At 50.4% G+C, this 19,853-nt stretch overlaps 1 protein-coding gene across 4 annotated transcripts; it reads right to left on the bottom strand.

Annotated features, from left to right (window-relative positions):
* Positions 1-3,012: 3,012 nt before the first annotated feature.
* On the bottom strand, positions 3,013-18,363 carry nvy (nervy). Of its 4 annotated transcripts, none has more exons than NM_079117.4 (6): positions 17,966-18,363; positions 9,023-9,269; positions 4,748-6,072; positions 4,475-4,654; positions 4,291-4,416; positions 3,013-4,162 (listed from the first exon to the last, which is right to left on the bottom strand). In NM_079117.4, exons 1-6 carry the CDS (start codon positions 17,966-17,968, stop codon positions 3,812-3,814), a joined length of 2,232 nt encoding a protein of 743 aa, NP_523841.3. In that variant the 5' UTR covers positions 17,969-18,363; the 3' UTR covers positions 3,013-3,811. The 4 variants fall into 3 exon arrangements, with proteins under 4 accessions (NP_523841.3, NP_001261166.1, NP_001261165.1 ...); NM_001274236.1 differs by lacking the exon at positions 17,966-18,363 and adding an exon at positions 9,335-9,410; NM_001274235.1 differs by lacking the exon at positions 17,966-18,363 and adding an exon at positions 9,342-9,410.
* Positions 18,364-19,853: the final 1,490 nt, after the last annotated feature.

The raw sequence follows: 19,853 nt of genomic DNA, 5'->3' as shown, positions 1-19,853 counted from the left end.
TGCGGTGGGGACCCGGTTTTTATAGCCACAGACATTCGCGTTGGAGAGCGGCAGAGAGCAATAGAACCACAAAAGAGTGAGGAAAATGAGAGGAGAGCTATGTACGAACAGCCTCCAAAACTCAGTGAAGAACTTGATGATGATGATGATGATGATCATTATAGGAGATCGCTTAACGGCTGTTAAGTTTACAGATCGCTGTTAGCTTTCACAATCAATCTGATGGAATAATTAATGACAAACCCCATTTCATCGCAACTATATACAGAAAGAAGTAATTCAAATAATAAGTTGATAATAGCTTTCTACGTAACAAGTGGAAACTGCTAATTTATAGCACCCGGCAATCCAAATCTCTCGGAGAGGCAAAGTTTGGCCGTTCTACTTAGCAGCTGGCCTTTCCACCTGTTACAGCGATTCGAAATTTTTTAATTAAGATTTTTTATTCGCCAACAAAAACAGAGGCGGAAAGTAATTTCCCCCCTTCCCGACGCACATGCAAACAAAAAGCAAATGCTGTGTGAAAATAAATTAACATAGGGCAGCGTCGCTTAGCTGTCAAATGCCGGCAGCACAAATATAAAAAATATGTGCATACTTTCGGACGGCGCATATAAAAAATGTGCGCACACTTTTTGGCAGCTTTTTGAGTTATCGACGGTGTGAGAGCGAAACTAAGTGAGCGCATATGCGTGTGTGGGTGTGTGCTGGACGTGCCGGCTGCTCCTGTTCCTCCCGCTCGCTCTCTGTGTGTGTGCGTGTGTGCCAGTGTGCGAGTGTGTGGGTGTGGGCGCCTGTAATTGACACATGTTACGCGCACAAAAGAGCCTGCGACCCGGGGCTCAGTCCATCGTTATTATCGACAATGGCGCCGCCGAAAACACACACCCACACACACACAGGGCTTCCTTCGTGCCTCCATGTCAGATGCCTTTGCTGCACAGCCTTCAAATGCAGGCTCGCAGACACGCAAACTGGCAGCCTCAGTCAACTTTGTTTGTAGCCGGCGAAAACAAAAACACACACACACACTCGCAATGGAGAGGCCCAGGAGCAGGCAAGAAGAAAGCTTAGGGTGGCGACTGAAAGGTACCCTGTACACTAACCTACGAAATTCGTTTTCATTGTAAGAATCCACTTCACATATCACAGCTAGAGCTTTATAAGTAAATGAATCTACGTTTGGTGAATGGGTAGAAGTAGTTACTTTTTATTAGCCATTTTTTTGCACCCTCGCAAAGAGTTCAGAGCTTCGAGCATGCCCTCCTGATCCTGCATTGCTGGGTATGAAAACAGACCCACACAATTTCACCGGCACAGCCGCTTGCTGATAACGTTAACGTCAGCTGTGCGGCACTTTGGGCCACACGTGAGTCCTGGGTCTGGTTCAGGGCCAAAAGAGCTTGGCCAGGGGGGCGGTGGGCGGTGGGCGCTGTTCGGTGGGCCGAAGTCGTGCGCAGGCAAGCGTCAAACGGTTTGTACCTTAAGCCCCCAGGCGACGGCATCCCTGCTGCCCCTCGCCCCGTGCATTTGGCATTTGTTTGTGTTGTCAACAAAAGTTTCTTTGAAATCAGTAACAGATGTCGATTGAAATGGCACAATTGCTGCCAGCTCGGCTGCTCGGCAGCTCGGCAGCTCGGCAGCTCTGCTATGTCGAGCATCACTGGGTGGCCGCCACTTATGCTGAATATTTTTATGCCAGACGCACACACAAGAGGGCCAGGCCAAGATATCCGGCGATTGGGATTGGAGCGGGCTCATTGTGCGCTAGTTGCCTGTCACATTTTAATTAAAATTTCAGCACCCAAGTTTTAATGTTAATGCATTGGCATCGATTGGAGCTGCGAAACAATAGAAGAGGCCCGTGGGCTGTTTAGCAATCCAGGGTGTGGGCAATGTACCCCACTCCAGTTGCGTTCGTGGAATTTGGAGTTTTGAGAGATTAACAGGCCCTTCTTTCCTAAGCAGTGCAAGCTAAGCCCAAGTCGGTCGAGAAGTGTACTTGGTCCTTGTTTTTCGAAAGCGAAGAATCCTACTCTCAATAGATTTAGAAACGAACTCGTATCTTCTACCATTCAGTCACTCACTCTGCAGACTCAGCCTGGCTCGATTATATAATTAAGGGATTTGCAGGGCATCCGGAGGACTGTCATCCCTCCTCACTTCGCTGCCAGTTGACAAGCTGCTTCTGTGGGAGCTTGGCTTGTGGCTGCTGGCGATAACAAACGATAACTGCATGTTAAATAGAAGCTAACGAAGGCTGGCCGGCACCGGCACCGGCACAAAGGGGTAATCGAGTGGCTGCGAACGGGGACTGGCAATCCCCGGGAGATGGAAATGGTAGTACATGCCAGCTGGACGTGCAGCCATTCGAATGTGCATGTGAATCCCACTCGCAACCGGAAGTGGTGGTGGCACTGGATGAAGAGGGTGGTGAGCGGAGTGGAGCTGTGCTTTAGGAAATCACTCAGGTAGCAAATGCCACCGTCATCATCATTGTTGTTGGCTGAAGGGTTGCAAAAAAGCGCACAGCATCCAGACAAAGGCGAAGCCAAGGCAAGCTGCTGCCCCTCTGCGAATGTCTGTTTGTGTATGTGTGTGAGTGGGTGGCTAGCCGCACGCCGTGTGTGTGCGTGTGCAACAAATGTTGTGGGCGTCCTTGGAATGAAGGAAGGAAGGGAGCAAGGGGATGAGCCGGGTGCGGGCGGAGCGGGGGACTAACGAGCTTTTGCTTGCTCGCTTGCAATGCGACAGCAGCAGGTGTGCCATACATGCACACACACACAGGCGCAGATACTCACCATGGCGCTCACACAGATACTCACACCGACACGGAGCACACAGCTGAGTGACGATAATTGAAATTTCATCACAGTAGTTTGTGGTTTTGTAGCACACTCTGAGGCGCACACCCGCCTCACACTAATGCGCTTTTCATGGCCTTCTTTTAGGCTGCCAATCGAAATGTTATTTTCTAATTCGAATTTGGAAATGGGAATCGAGACTTCGTTTGGTTTAAAACACTTTATTTCTTGGGTTTCTTTTGCCGGAGCCTTGCAGCAGCCCGCGTTTGTGGGTTTAACATTTACTTGGTATTTGTTTATGATAAAAGTACATTTAGGTTTAGTTTAGGGAGTACAATAAATACTAATCAATAAATTAAACTCGCTCAATAAATTAGCCATAATCGTAATCATATCCGTAGTAATATACTGTATTGTATTAATAAAATCTACTATGTTCAGTTTTTGTTTTTACTCGCTTTGGGTTGCTTACTCACAGAATTTGACTGCTTCTCAAGTTCTGATTTAAATGATTTAGCTTGCTTATGTAATTCATTATTAGTGTGCACATATTGTTATTAATTATTATTTATGTATTTCGAGTGTGAAAGTGCTGATGGTAAAAATGCGATTTCATACATTAAGTCACAGGTTGAGAATTGCTGGATAAATTCCGTAAAATGTTTTGTGAGTGAGAGTAATTAATATTGGTTTCTTCTATGGATTTTCAACCCATTTAATTCAACCCGCTCAATACCATGGACATCTTGAAACATTGTAATGTATAAACTTTAGTGAAAATGCACGTCAATCTGTATCTATTTATGCGTTTCTGGATGTTAAGCATCATCTACTTCACTTCACGTCTACCGACGATGCGACCGTGAATTCTTCACTCGATTTTTGTTTTTGGATATCTCTATATTAGCTGCATATTTTCTTTTTAATGGTGTATATGGTTTTGTGGTTCACCCCCTTTAATTTGACTAGCACAAGTACTTCTTCTTGGGTTTCATCATGCGAATGCGTCATTTGGAGCCCAACCCGTTGGCCACCAAAGCACCTGGAGTGGCGGCGGCCACAGCAGCAGCCGCGGCTCCACCGCCCCCTCCACCCCCGCCTCCTCCTCCGCCACCGGATTGGCCTCCGCTTCCCGCTCCCGTACCGACGGCTATTCCTGCACCAGGACCGCCGACCGGAGCACTGACCGCTTCCCGGGCGCCTGCTGCAGCAGCCGCAGCAGCTGCCGCCGCCTGCAGGTGGGCCGCTGAGTTGGGAGTGGGTGGTGAGCGGGTGGCCATCGCGTTGCGCAGACTCAGGTTGCTGGCCGAGTGCAGGTGCTTGGCGCTCAGCTCACTGGCCCGGGTGTTGCCACAAACCTGGAAGGTAAAAAACCATTATAATCAAATAGTTCATAGTTCACTAACTATGTTTTATTCAGTAGAATATAGAAGGAACGCCCTGATAACTCATTAAGATTAATGTTAAATATTTTTGAGGAACCCACCTGATGGTGACTATCCCAATCCCTGTACTGACACGAGGCGCTGCAATATCGGGCCATGTTGCAGCCGGAACAGGTCTCCGTTGCCTTGCGCCCGCAGTTCCAGCACTGCTGCTGCAGATTGCTGCCCTAAAAGCGGTTAAAAGCTTATAAACAAAGCACTTATTAACGTATTTAATGAGCTTACATTCTGTGCACTGGCCATTGACGGCGACTTGTTGTCCAGATCGCGTTCTCCGCTGGAATGGCGGCTCATCTCCATGAAGAACTTCTCCATGCGCAGGCGTTCCTGCGTCATGATCTCAGCAGCTCGAGTTTCAGCGGCCACCACTGCCCTCTGGATTTCAATGACAGCTTGGCGTTTCACCTGGGGGGAAAAAAAAATACAAAGACATTTGATTACAATAAAATAACATATCGATCCAATCATTGCGATTGCGAAAAGGTGGTAGCCCCTCACCTGTGTCACTGCATCCTCCGCATTCCGTTTGAACTCGGCGACCTTCTCCTCCGTCTGGCGTCGCAGCTCCGCCATGGCCGCGGGAGTTACCTCCTGGCCGCTGTTGGGATGCTGGGGCTCGATGCCCCGCTGCTGGAGGATCGTGATGGCCCGCTTCGTCTTGTCCACCATGGCGGAGATGCAGTTGAGCATGGTGTGGATGTTCTTCCACTCCTCCTCGCCACCCGCTCCCGGAGCTCCAGGAGCAGCTGCATTGGGATTGGGCTGTGGGTTTCCTGCCCTTTGTGGAGGAGCGGCGTGCCTGGCCTGCGCCTCGCTCATCCGCAGATCCCGTTCGTCGCGCTGCATGAAGGCCGCCGCCGAGGGCAGTCCTTCCGCGGACGATACCCCGTATTCCCCGTAGGCCACCACCGAGTGGGCGGGATGCAGTGTGAGGCGCTTGCTGGGCGGTGGAGGATAGCCCGCTCCGCCGCTGGCCATGTATTCGTTCCACTCCTGCAGGCCGTTGTGGCCGCCATGCTCCATCATGGAGTCCGAGGAGCGGCGCTTGAAGACCGCACTGCTGCCGTTTGATGTGGGTGCCTCCAGCTGAATGAATATGTCCCCGAACTCGGCACTGGCCACTCCGTGGGGAGCGAACTCCATCACCGCCTGCTCGTTGTTGGTCACGTACTGCAGGGCGGATTGGTTGGTGGCTCTGGCCAGTGCCAGAATCTCCCGCTGCACCAGAGCGATGCTGTTTTTGAGGAGCGGAACCACATAGGGCCGGAGTGGCAGGTTGATGGCCTCCTGCAGGGCCAGCCGGAACTCCTCCACGGAGATGCTGCCGCTGCAGAGGGACAGCACCAGGGCGCGCACCCTTTCGCACACCTCCGGCTGTCCCAGTTCCTGGGAGAATTGGACCAGGGCGCCCAGGAACTTGCGCATCTTGGAAACCAGTCGCGCCTGCTCCACGTGGGCGGCTGCAGCGGCGGCGGCGGCTGCGGCCAAGGAGGCGGCATGCTGACTGCCCGGTGTGGGCGTAGGCGAAGTGCCGGAGGATCCCACGCCTCCTCCACCCGAGGAGGATCCATTGACCACCGGGGAAACGCTGGCGTTGCGCTGCGGATGCTGGTGCAACTGTAGTGGGGAGTGGGGCGAGCGGGGGGCCAGGCTGCGCGAGCTGTCCGGCGGAGAGTCCGGCGGAGTGCGGCACAGGCGGTCGCGTTCCCGCTCCCGTTCTCGCTCCCTCTCCCTGTCCCTCTCGCTCCTGCTGCTGGAGGTGTGGCTGCTGTCCTTGCTGCTCGAGGATGAGGTGGAGCTCTTGTCCCCGCCGCTGCTGCTGGCTAATTTGGTGGGCAGAGAGGAGGACGAGTAGTTAGTTGCGTGTTCATCCTGGAACATGGGAAACAAGTCCAAGTCCAAGTTCGAGACCAGGACAGGATGTGCAGCCCAGGCGCATTACAAATGCATTAGCAGAAACCGAGGAACGGAAATATATGTGCCACCTAACCACAACAAGCTACAGCACTTGTCCCACAGATCTGGTCAACTGCGCAACTACATACTACATACTACATACTACATACTGCAAACTGAATACTGGATACTGGCTACTACATACCCGACCAACTGCCGGCATTAACAAATTTGTTTGAACATGGGAAATAAATTAGCAAACATTTTTGGCCCTTGCAAAGTGTGCTGTGTGTGTGGTTTGGGCCCAGTCAGGCAAGCAAATCAAGCACCACATAACGCACTAATTGCAAGGACGAGTCGACGAGTGGGAGGATGTGGGTGGTCCACCGATGATGGAGGCAGCGGGTGCGGGTGCAGCACACTGCGGTACGTGCTGTCCCATCGCAGCCAACCATCATCCTGCCAGAGCGATGCTGCAGCTCAAAAATGAAAGCTTAGCGCAAATCCGCAGGACGCAGCTGGACGGAGAAGCTGCTGGGAAACTCATTGTCAGGCGACGAAATGGTGGCATAGTAAATTGGGTTTATCATTTGGTAAATGGTTTATATTCCATAAAAAGAAATAAGAATGTATTTAATAGTGTACTGTATCAATCCTTATACTTTCAAACCCATTAGAAGAGTGTGTGGTGCATTTAAATTCGTCCTATTTAGGTTGCAACATAGAAGTTGGTTACTTTTCTGTCGCTTCCTTGAATTCCTGAAATGTGGTATCACAAATGGTATAAAATAAAAGGCTTAGGACACATTTGTCGCCTGTAACGACCAAACACACACAAACTTTGTTTGCACAAGCTAATGGAAATTGTTTATGGGTGTGGGTCGCTGGATTGGTGGGTTGTTGGCGAGTGGGTAGATGGCGATGGGGCTGGTGGCTGACAGACATTGTGGGTGGCGAATGTTGCTGATGACCATGATGATGAGGACGATGATGACGACAACGACGATGGGAATGGCAGTCAGTTGATGTTGCCGCTGATGCTGTTGCTACTGCTGCTGCTGCTGATGTTGCTGCTGTTGCTGCTGTTGCTGCCGTGCGGCTGCTGCACAGTTTGCTTTTGTGATAATGATTGTGGATACAGCTGCAACTGGCTGTGTTTTCACAGCCATTCAGGCACGCCACCGCCTTGCCAATCGAAGGGCCACACGACCACCCACAGCCACATCCACATCCACTGCCATCCGAATGGGAGATGGCAGACACACGGATACGGATACGGATGGTCGTGGTATTGGTCGGAGTCGGAGGCATCAGTCAACCGACTCGGCGGCTCTTATCAAACGCCAAGCATAGACAATGATGGATCACATGCTCCCCCTCATGCCGTTTTTCCGGGCTTAATTGGCCGGCATCGCCATCGCCACATCGCTTTCACCCACCAAGCTCGACTAGTGTGGTGTACAATTGTAAAATATTGCACTTGACCGGGCTTAAAAGTTTCGGTTTGTTTTGGTTTGGTCCTGTTGTGGGAAAGCCTCAACTGCTGACCCAAAGTTGCTGGCCGAGCAGCAGCTGCTGCCAAGAAAAACCCCACGCAAAACCGAAAAACTATTTACGAAAATTCTGTGTTGACAATTCACATATTTTCTAAAACATAATGTTTCGAGCGGAGGACTCGGGAGGTTTCAACTGCTGGCCCAACATTTGCCAGCATCATGAGCTCCCTCCATCGATTTAAGGTTACGTATACGCAGCGTGGTCCCAGCCATGCATCTGTGTGTGCGTCTCTCTCTCAGTGAGTGTACTGTGTGTATAAGTGTGCTGTGTGTGTGCGTGTGCTGTGTGTCTATGTGGGCAACAGAATTTGCACAGCTGCGTCCCATAGATTGCAGTCGAGCGCACAAAACGAAACGTTGGCAAGTTTAGTTTGTTGTTGGTGGTGGTGGTGGTGCTGCTGCTGTCATTGCTGTTGCTGGCATAGTCATTTGGGAAAACAATCATTTTGGCAAATATTCATCATGCACTGCTTCTGATTATCATCGGCTGTGATGCGGGGAAGGGGTGGCCTGCTGCACAGAGAGCTGTGTTTTCCCGGAAAATGCTAATTGCTGGTGAAAAGAAAGAAATTCATGCGACTTAAATGCTGGGCCACACATCATTTGCCTGGGAACAGGCGCAGGTAGTCCGGAGAATCCGGCAATCAAAGTCGCAATGATCCCCCTCTCCACCACCACCCCTGCTCTTTTCCAGTGTCGGGCGCCCAAGAGCAGGCAACAAAATGCTGGTCTGATGCTGGGAACAATGCCAGCAGCGGTTTCGGTTTTTTCCTCATTTTTTCGAGCAGGAGTTTGGGGTGCGGTGCAAACTAGCAAATGCTTTTGGCCTTTTTCATTCGCATACTCGGAAAGTTTCCGACTGCGGCCTGTGGTCCCGGTTCGGTTCGGAAAACCATTTAGAAAGTAACGCATCCGAAATGCTCTGATGTGCAGTTCCAGATGGAGTTCGAAGTGGAGCTGGAGCTGGGATCTGGGCCCATTTTAAAGGATGGCGAAACACGTGCAGCTGCTCAGGTTCACACCATCAAGTAAACAGCTATAAATATTGGGGATTTTGAACGTACACTGGCACTTTAAGTGTTCAATCATAAATGTGAATATCCTAGACTTTAAAGTATGAATTGTAAGCAACTTGCATTGGTTCTCATTCAAATATCAACAAGATAATAATCCTAACAATGCCTATTATAGTTCCAAACAATGATATATATCTTCACCCATCACTTTTACTTTACTTCACTTCGCTTCGTCATAGAATATATGGCCACAACTTCCGCCCCCGTTTCTCGCAGTGCAGTTCACTTAAATGTGCTCCACTCACCTTTAAGCCGACGACTAATTGCCGCCGCTGTGGCTGCCGCCGATGTTGTGTTGTTGGTGGCCGCGGCGGCTGCCGATGACGCTGATCCCGCCGAGGACGATGACGCGGGTGGCACCTGGACGGCCGCAGCAGAGGCCACCGCCAGAGCGGCTCCCGCTGCCACCGCCGCTGCCGCCGCCGCAGCTGCGTCGTAAGCGTCCTTGTCGGTAATCTCCTCCTTAATTATCGCCTTGCCGTCGAGCGCCATCTGGAAGGAGGAAGGGAAAGAAGCGGTTAGCTAGACGAGGGAGGTGGAAAAGATATGGGGAGGACCTCCTACCCACGCCCAGCTAATTTCGCCGGCAGAGGGCACAGGTTTCCAAGTTCCCAGGTTCCGGGCGATAGACGAAAACATCAAGTGACAAAGTTCTCACATTATGTTTTCAACTTATTTGATTTCAATTTGATTAAATGGTTGTCTGACATGCAAATTGGGCGCACCCGCACCGAAATACACTTTCAAAGGCGGAGACCTTGGGCTTTTGTTCGCTTTGAGAAGAAAGAACAGCTGCCGCTTTAATTTGGCCAAATTGCTTCCATTTTAGAGGCGCTTAAGTGCGATTATTTTAAATATGCACGTTCCATTCAATAATAAACCAGCTGCATTAAAGGACTCTAAGCTGCCACTGATCCTCATGAATTAAATTTAAGAGTTGCCTCATGGTCAATTGAATATCCCATCTATCTTCTAGCTATCTTTTGAAGACGATGCGTGTCATAACTCTAATTCCTGGATGCCATTTGATTTTCTGACCTTCGTTCAGTAACTAATATTATATCTATCAATGCTCCACAAGTTTTCGAGATTTTTCCTTGCCTCCAAATGCCATAGACCAAACCAATTTATAGTCAAAGAATGCCGACAGCTGCCAGCAGTCCGCACGCCGTAGACACCTGTTTCGTAATTGAGTCGAAGAACTTTTCACTCGAAGCGGCCGACTAAATGAAAATCCATTGGGAAACCTACCCGATTTCTCAAAGGGGAGACCAAGAGATCGGGAGCGCAGCCTTGCTAATTGACTCGACACTGCACTTCCTGTTTACCCATCACTGCGACCCATTTCCCCGGGAGTTCTGGCCACCCACCATCCACCACCACCCACCCACTCTCCACGCAAGCAGACATCTTTCCACACCCCACCTGAAAGTTGTTCATGTCCAGCTCGCATGAGGGGAAACATTTTTGTGTTGATTTTTATCACTAAAATATGTAAATACCTTTGCGGACTGTGGGAGTTTGTGCAGCTTGCCGTGCCCTTGCGTAAGGAGGCGGTGGGGGAAAAGCAGGGAAAACACGGAGGAAAACCACAGGAAGGCGGAAAAGCAGGGACCTGTTCAGTTTCATTCATGTTTTCGATCAATCTCTACCCGGCCGTTCGAGGTGCAAGAAATGTTTAGAGCAATTGTTTAAAGTCAATCGTCGCGGCCGGCAATATTTACAATCAAGTGGGGATACCTCAGCCTCCCACCCAGCCTTCCCCCGCCCCGCCTTATCGGAGGGGGAGGGGCTTGCAACGGGGGCAGTGGGAGCAGCTGCTTGGCATCAGAGCGAAATTACACTCAAATGCCGCAAATGAAATTCTATTAAAAACAAACACTTGACACGCCGCCAGCTGCCGTTTGCCAAAGTGAGGGCCGACTAATGACGACCCAGCCCCCTTCTCCATGCCCCTACTCTGCTGGGAAAGTCCCGGCCAGACGATTGGATCTTCTGCCATCCCTCAGTCGCAGGAACACTTGACAAGTGTTTTGCAGCGAGGTCTTTCCACAGTTCGCAAAAAACTGGGAGACAAAACATGCGTGAAGCGGTGGAGAAGGTTGTGGTGGTGGTGGTGGTGGTGGTGGTGGGAGTGGGGAGGTGCCGAGGCAAACAACAAGTGTTTGTGAAAGGCGGCAGGTGAGCTTAATTGGGAAGTGGGTGGAATGGGTTGCCGGTGGAGGGGATGGCATCGGTTGGGTGGTCGTGGTGGTGGTGGTGGTTCTGACTCACTTAATAGCCGGCAGCTGCCGCCTTTGGCCCTGGCTATGACGAATGAATCAAATGTCAGGAGCAGTCGTGTCGTTGTCGCTCAAGCAGCTGTCGCCTGTCGTCGCCAGAAGGCGCCCCCAGTTCACCCACCCATTCCCCCAATCCTCGCACACGATGCCCCCTCGCTCCATCGTCCTGTGTAAGGCAGGCACTTCAAAGAGCCGGGAGCCTCACAAGCTTCCATCGCAGAAAAATGGAAAATGTCGCCCGCAGAAGTTTTTCCCACAAAACTTGGGCCAGCTGAAGCTGAAGCTGAATCTGAAGCGGCAGGATGGAGCGGGATCCAGGCTTCAGGATCCAGGATCCCGTACTGAAGGGGAGCTAGGGGAAAGGAGCTGGCAGGCTGAGGCTGCGACGGCTGCCGGCAAAATTGCCAAGAGGAAAAGTAATTATTTAAACGGAGGCAGCACAGTGGGATAGAAGCCCAATTACGGACTTACATTTTTGGGAATGTCAATGGCGTGATTTATAAGCACATGTACCAGTCATCGGGGAATCCAATTTACTGGGATCCGCTATGATGATTCTATGATTTTGAACTTGGACAAGACACCTCTATGAATTTAAATTAAAGGTATTCAACCTTTGAACTGCACTTTTGATACTACACAAGTTGAATCTGCTCCACCCTTTACTTGCCCCAAGCGGTGGCATCTTATAGCAATTACTCCACTTGCGAGAGGACTGCTTAGCAACTATTAGCAGTCCATGCTCGACGACTTGACAAATGAAGGGCGACGGCGCAATACATTTTCACTGCATAATTTTCAATTAGGCTGGCAGAAATCATAAAAAACAAAGGACAAATTTTAAACGACATTCATTTAATTCCAGCGCGCGGGGGGAGCGAGCCATGCGCTGGACACCAAAGCATTTTATACTTTTATCCCTTTTGCTAACAAAAACAGCCGCACACACACACACACACAGATTGTAGGAGAGCTGGATAAAAAGGACGAGGAGTGGTTAACGAAAAGGCGCGCCAACTGAAATAACAACAACAAAGGATGTGGAAAATGGGGCGTTGAAGGTGGGTGGCTTTTCCGGGGGTTGAAGGCCAGCTGAGAGTGAGTTGGATGGCCGGGGGGGTGGGAAATCACAGCACAGCTGCATGTGCTTTCCCGGTAAGCTGCCCATTTACCCTCCACATCGCCCGTCCCTCGCAATCCCCCGCCACATATGTGTGTGTGCGAATGACAAGCAACTGGACCTCGGACCTCGAAACTCGAACCTGGGACTCCCGGACTGCTGGACTATTGGACTGGTGGACACCAGGACTGCGGGCCACTGTGTGTTGCGGACTCCGCATTGTGCGTCATTATGCGCAAGTGGCGCCCGACCCGCGTCCCGCTTCTGGGAGGGATTACTGGCGAATGGCGAATGGCGAATGGAGACTGGCGACTGGCGACGACACCTGTGCAGCAGCAACATCGTTTCACAGTTAAAACTTTTTGCAACTTGCTGCGTCAGCTGCTTCATTACACATGAAGCTACAAATGTATGCTGGCGGAGGCTAACAGTGGGTTGTGCGAGGAGTTCTGGCGCCAAGGGGTCTGGGTAATTAGCATCAAGCAGCAGGGGCTCAAAAGTGGGCGGCCGGCGTTCTGGGGTTAATTGCACGGCAAGCGACTACAATTACAGACATTCGGTTTAACGAAGATGTGAGAAAAAGGCTCAAAGTGACTACTAAGCTTGTGATTATGGCCTAAAAATCGATTTGTCGACTTTCCTATGTATTCTTCATGTAAATCTCAGTAAGCCTATAAGATATTTTATTAAAATTAGAATCGTACATCCTTTTATTGGTTTACCACATGTTCAAATCCAGCACCCTGCTGATTTGCTAACTAAAAAAATAATCACTTTAACCCTCAATACGTACTCATTGAAGTGCAATTCGATTACCTAATTGGCCAGCCAGTGGCTGGAACTTCAGCGGCAGCCCTCGTCAACTATTTGCTAAGCGCCTCTCAGTCTGCCAAAGTGCCTCCACATGTGTGTGTGTGTGTGTGTGTCTGTTGGCAACGTGCCGCAGCATTGGCGTCATTTTAAATTACACATCGCACACACACACAGCAACGCCGACTGACAACGCGCAACAGGAAGAGGGAAGGGGGCAGCAGCAGCCTTCCTTCGCCACCGCCCCTCGATTCACCACCCTTCATTTGCAGCCTGTGTGGGGCGTAATAAGATAATGGCTTGTCACAGGGGCAGCAACATCAGCAACATCAGCAGCAGCAGCAGCAGCAGCAGCAACATCAGCAACAGCAACTACGGGGCAAAAACAGTTGGACGAGTGTCGCGCTTAATCGGCTTTATGGTCTGTTTTATTTCCGATACGAACTGCTTTATGCGCAGGGGGAGGGGGGGGGGGGGCGAATGGAGAACATTTGGCTGCCACATGTTGCCCGCAAAACGTATTTAGGCATCCCAATTATGCCAGCGAGGCAGCTGATGGCCGCCAGCTGGCGAAGTTGCTGCTCGAGCTGCTTGCACTGCTGCCGGGATGCAATTTCCCGACCTGTGTTGTTGCAAGTGAAGATTTTCCAGCTGCCACCGCTGGCGGCGCTCGTTCTCCTCTGATTGGAAAATCGTTCTGCCAGCCTTGCAGCACGTGACGCTATTCAAGTTTTTGCCAAGTTGTCTGCCAGCAGCTACAGCAACAGCAACAGCAACTGGCAACACATGCTGGCACGTGTCGACACTGATGTCTCTGGGCCAAAAGCCTGCTCTAGACGACAGCAGCCACCGCTGCCGTTTTCAATTAAAAATTGCGAGTGACAGCAGGTGCGCTTGATGGCCCGACCAATGCAGATACAAATGCACATACGGATGCGGATACAGAAACAGATGAGGATACAGATGCACCTGGGCCGTCTAATAGGAGCTCGTTCTTCCCCCGGCCACCAGCAGGATGTAGTGCATGGACTTGGGACTGCCAGCCAAATGCCCAAATCGATGAATGTTGCCCTCGAACGAGCAACACATGCCCCTGCAGCAGCAATTCCACTCTTTTTTGGCACAAATCTGTTGCAGACACTCGAGGCAGCAGCTCAAACAACTGTGTCCTGACAACTTACAAGCAGGGAGTGCCTCCCCTGCTCCCCTGCTCCGCTGTCCCCTGCTACTCCTGCGCTCTTGCCGCATCATCTGCGTTTCATCTGGGGCAAGAAATATTGCGCCAGCTGTGCCAGCTGCTTCGTTGTCGTTCTTATCCAACGCCCCTCCCACTTCAGAATGTGGGAGTGTGCGGGACAAGGTCAGCCCAGTCTGGGCCGGAGATTTAGGGCTGAGCAGCGATGCTGTGTAGCGCCTGGCAAATCCAATTCAAATGCCGGCAGGGGCACTTGGTATTTGGTAGCTTGCCAGCGAATGGCGTCTGCGTTTCTGGGACTGCGATCTGCGATTGTACTGGACATGCGGCACTCGTGGACACAGTTTTTTGTCCCGACCCGGCAAAATGTTTAAAACATAAGAGACTCTGGGCTGGGCAGTTCAGCTGGCACTCCGGACGGGCGCTGTTTGTGGGTGGGCTAAGGTTAATGGCTAAGACTTTGAAATATATGGCCACGAAGAGCGAAGAGATTTTAGCTAAACTAATAGAATACTGAATGGTAAGGCAATGGAAATGCTCAGTTCTGACTCTAAACCAGACCACTAGAGCATGTTTTGTTTTAAAAGGCAGCTGTTGGAAATTAGTGTGTGAAACAAGCAATGACATTTTAATAATGAGTTCCGGTAACCAAAAGGTCAATAGACACATTTAGATTCCTCCAATTTACGGAAATAGCTTAAGACGTTGGGTAAAGGGTACATCATGCACCCAAATGAAAGTATAAACCTCCAATGTGGTTCTCCCCAACTAAACTCAGACCAGGCAGTGGCGAACGCGGTCTATCTATACTATTTTCCCCATTGTTTCTGCCGGGGAAAAATTCGTTTTTTTGCGCTGGCTTTTCCTATGACATTTTTGCTTGCCCCCAAAACATTCTGTGGCCCACGTCTTTTTAATAAGCTGCCACTTGCAGCGCCAACAATTCCACAGTGGCGGTGGAAAAGCCACAACAGCGGAGTGGAAAAACGAGGAAAAAGGCAGGCAGCCAGGCGAGCAGAAGAACTAGGAGTAGGAAGGCGAAAAGCAGGAAAACTGGATGAGAGCGACGCCGAATTTTGTTTTTGACTTTTTCGATTAAGCGTATGCAGCCCCGCTCTCCACTTTTCCGCTTTTCCGGGGCAGCCGTTAGTTGCTGTTCTGTGTGTGACATTTGCGCGATTTTTTGGCTTTTCTTTTCGCTTTACGCCCCTCCCCGCAAAATCCATACCATCCGTGCTTTTCTCGTTTTCCGTTTGCACTGTTTGCGTTTGGGCTTCGGACAGGGTCCTCCAATCTGCTCCACCCCGCTCCGCTCCATTCCGCACCACTCACGGATCCACTGACAAGTCTAATAAGCAAATTGACTTATTTCCGGTCGCCATGTTGTCTGTTGGCTCAGCTGCGCCAGGCCGCAAACAAAATGGCGTCTCATTAGTCAATGTCGTCTAGGCGGCATCTTAATTGCAAAAGGTGTGAAAATCCAAAGTTTTTCTGTTTGTTTTGGGTTTTCCCGCTGCCCGCATTCCCGCTTTTCCGCTTCCCCACCGAAGTTTGCGTTTGCGTTTGCGTTTGCAGTGCTAATGATTGATTGAGCCCTTGATGGATTGCCCGGATTGCCGCCGGCTGGGCGGCGGGATTTGCTGGCACATGGTGTGGATATGGCGAATGTTGAATGGCGAATGGCTAAAGGGGGGCTAATTTGATGCCAACAGCTGCACTTGTCATGTGCATTTTCACCTGCCTCAGGTTCGCCAGTGTTTTGTTTGCCCCCGACCATTACGCTAATAACTTTGCCCTTTTTCGCCGCTGTCCATTTTAAATTCAATCACCATGTGCAGCCAGCTAGTGGAGGGACCCTCCCCCAAGGACGTGCATTATTTAGCAGGACTTTGTTGAATGCCTGATTGCCCGCTGATTACCGATTACCTATTACCTATTACCCAGTACCCAGTACCTATTGCCGATCAGACAAGGCTTGGCCAGCTGAGCTGCCCAGCGGCCAAAACAAAATTAAATTGCTGACACTAATTGGAGCGCAGGCCTCCTGAAATATTGGATCTATTTGCCAGACACGATTGGACCGTCTACTTTGGCCGTAGGCATTTCAAATGTTAGTGATTCGAGGGCAAATCAATTTCATACTCTAAATGGAAAGCGGTGGTAATAGTCTTTATTCCAATATTAATCTATCGAATATATCAATAACCCAAGTACGTTTTACTTGAAGATAAAAACAAGAACAACTTGTCCTGTTCATCTCTCCATATAACAGCTACATTGAAACACAAACTTGTGGTATTGATTATAAGATATTTAACAAGATTTTCAAGAAGCTTGTATTGATAAAATAAATACCCTTGTACAGCAAAATTACCATATTCGCGGATTATCGAATTAGGTCTTTATGTGACTTTGATCCTACAGCTGGGTATCAATTAGTCTAACCCCCAATTAGGGCAAGCCCTTTCGATACCATTTTTCGTCTTTTTTGCGCAGGCACTGCGCTGTTTAATGAGCGGCAGAAAAAAACGAGAAAACACAATACAAAACAGACTGCTTCTGAGCCTACAAGCTGTTAAAATGTTTATGCAGGTGTCATGCCAATGACAGCGGCGCTGGGAAGCGAAAAGGAGATGGAGATGGTCGAGATGGAATATGGAATATGGAATATGGAATATGGTAAATGGTGTATGGAATTCGGAACAGCAACCGCACTGCCAAAAACAATAACAATAGCAGACAAGCCGACTCGGCCAAAAAAGACAAGCAGGCCAAAAGGCAGCTGGCCTCACACTTGTCCGCATCCCGCTCCCTCCATCCCTCCACCGCCACCTGCTCCTCCATTCCCGTGCTCGTTCTTGCCCCGTTTGATCCGCAATCGCAACAGCTGCCGAGCCAAGGCCAGATCGACCAGGTGATTTCCAGAGTGAGTCACCACAGAAGGCAGAGGAAAGACGCGAGATCTTAAGATCCCGAGATCGCCAGATCATCCTTGCCGATAATTCAGGTATTTGAATTAAGGATTGGGGGATGATTATTATTTATTGAAATACCTATTGCCTCTCAGAGACGCAGCATCTGCTCTTGAATATATTTTACATTTTTAAAAACAAAGTAATGAAACTTGTAATTACTATATGTATGATAGAGGACTGATTCAGCTGATAGCGCAATCAATTAGCCCTGGCAGCACTCAAAAGTTTACTACCCACCATAAACTCTGGGCTGGAAAAGGCCCATCTGGGCGAGGGCGAGGGTTTCCCAATTCCGACGGAGGCTGTTTGGCCACCGGAGCTTGGGGTGCGACCACTGATATACGACTATAGCTTTGGCTTTGACTATGGCCATAGCCATAGCTGCAGAGCAGATGGAATCGACAGACGGTGGAGGCAGCAGATCCACAGCGGCGACACATGGCAGCCAGCTGCAATTATTTGCAGTTGGAAGTTCTGTTTCTGTTGGGAACGCGGCGCACAAGGCCATCTCGCAACGTGAACGTGTGTGAGAGTGTGTGTGTGTGCGGCGTCTTAAACTATTATTCGAGCACTTGACAAACGAATTCGTATCTGCAATTGCGCGCGGCGAATTTGCTTGAGCTAGCTTCAGTTTGCTAGCAGATAAAAAACAGATGCGACCCGACACATCTACTCGCACATCCAGCAGATATATGTGCTCTCCATAAGGCCAAAGACACTTTGAGTGGCGGAGGACAGCTGGCCGCAATCAACATGTGTTGGCCGTAGCTCATGTTCATGTCGAGATACAATTTGCATGGACTCACCATTTTGGCAGATCGCTGCTGTTCCGACGCTTCGTAGGTGGAGTGTATCTTGTGGCTTGATTTAGTATTCTATCTGCGAGATGCTTTCGCTGGACCTAACACTTGGCGACCGCTTGTGAGTGGTTGTTATTGTTTACCATCGAATCATTGTCGGAACGGCGGCGGCAGCGCGAAACGCGAACCGGCATCTCGGAGCAACGGCAAGCGACTGAATCGGAATCAAAATCAGAATCGGTATCTGAATGGATGCGAAAGTATCTGCGGCTCGACTATCTTGAATGGCGCGCTCGAACACGCGAATGCGAATATACGAGTATCCGATGCGATTGAACTGCACAACTGAGGAGCCGCGGAGCTGAGCACGTCCGACCAGTCGTAAGTGGCGTTTGTTTGTGAGGCCAGTTGCGGTGCTGGTGCTGCGGCCCAGGTAGCACATGTTCGACCGCTCCGCTCGGCAATCCGAGCGGCGTTCGGACGCATCCGCGTCGGATTCGAGGCGCCTGCGCAGTTGCAGATGGAACAGCTGTTCCGGCTGTTCCGGCTGTACCGCTGCTCTACCCGCACCCGGCCGTCCGCACTCGACGCTCGAGGGGCACAACAACTGGCAGGGCAGGCAGACCAGGCAGCCCAGGCAGACACTCGCTGGCCCGCTGGGCTATTAACATCAGCTGCTGCCGAACTCAGACGCCCCTCCACCGCACCCCCTGCCACTTGGCTGGCTGAAAGGCAGCTGAAAAATTCCTATTCCTTTTCGGCAGCAGCTTGCTTCTCTCTGTTGCTGTTTCGCATTTATCTCACTGCCTTGGCATTCCAGTTGGCACTGCCTTCGGTCTTCAGAGCAGCTTCCAACTGCGTGCCGATATTTAAATAAATTGCCAACCAATTGTGCACACCCACTCCCACTCCCTTTTGGGGGTTTCCCCCGCACGCGATAAAGGGCCTTATGCGAGTGTTCACACCATGTCAAATGCTCAGGAGGTACACCCCGACCGACTCTGGTCCACCCCATCTCAGGGAGCTGGCAAATTGGAAGCGATTCGGCTCGCTTCGATGCCATGCGGGATCTCCAATTGGAAATGGGCACATCGAGGGCTTTAGAGATCAGCGTTCAAGAGCAATTAGTTCGAGAGGTAGAGGTGGTAAAGATACACATTTGCTCGTTAGTGCATTCGATTCCCCAGGGATTACACCACAATTATAGGGGTTCATTTGAGCAGGGAACTACAAGATGCGCAGGGGATATTGTTAGGATATTATTTAAGGATTAGTTTAATGAACATCATCTTACTAGCAATATATATTATTTAAATTCGGCTTAAAGATTAAGGTTGAGACTTCGCTAGACCTATTTTTATGGCCCCAATCCCGTCTGTCAACCATCCCAATGGCCATTGGCAATTAGCCACCGATTGACACATCTGTCCCTAGGGCCATGCACATCACCCGGCTGGCCATCTGGTGGCTCCATCAATCTACGCCTGCTAAGACGTTTCAATACATTCCTACAAATTGACCACCGCAATTTAAACAAAACCCGCTTTGGCCAATAAGTGGCCATTCATCTTGTCCAGCAGCCGCAGCTCCCCGAATTCCCAGCCCCCTCCCTGCCCTTCGATGGGCAAAACTTGCCACAACCGAAAACCCTAACACCCTAAACCACAAACTTGAACGTGGAGCGACAGAGAGAGCATATTTCGGAATGGGAAGCCCACCATGGGTGGAGAGGGGTGGCTACTGGGTGGCTGGGTGGCTGCTCGGTGGGTGGAAGGCCGCTTCTTTTACTACTTGGTAGCAGTTGGCCATGGCAGCGAAGTCGTCGTCGTCGTCGGAAAAGCAGCATCAGGCGGCAAATAATGTAAAACGCCATTAGGCGAGATTTTCTCATACA

This window comes from Drosophila melanogaster, chromosome 2R (assembly GCF_000001215.4).
Source record: "Drosophila melanogaster chromosome 2R".
NCBI lineage: Eukaryota > Metazoa > Arthropoda > Insecta > Diptera > Drosophilidae > Drosophila > Drosophila melanogaster.
Note: the sequence above shows the minus strand (reverse complement) of the source record. Positions and strands in the feature narration are given on the sequence as shown.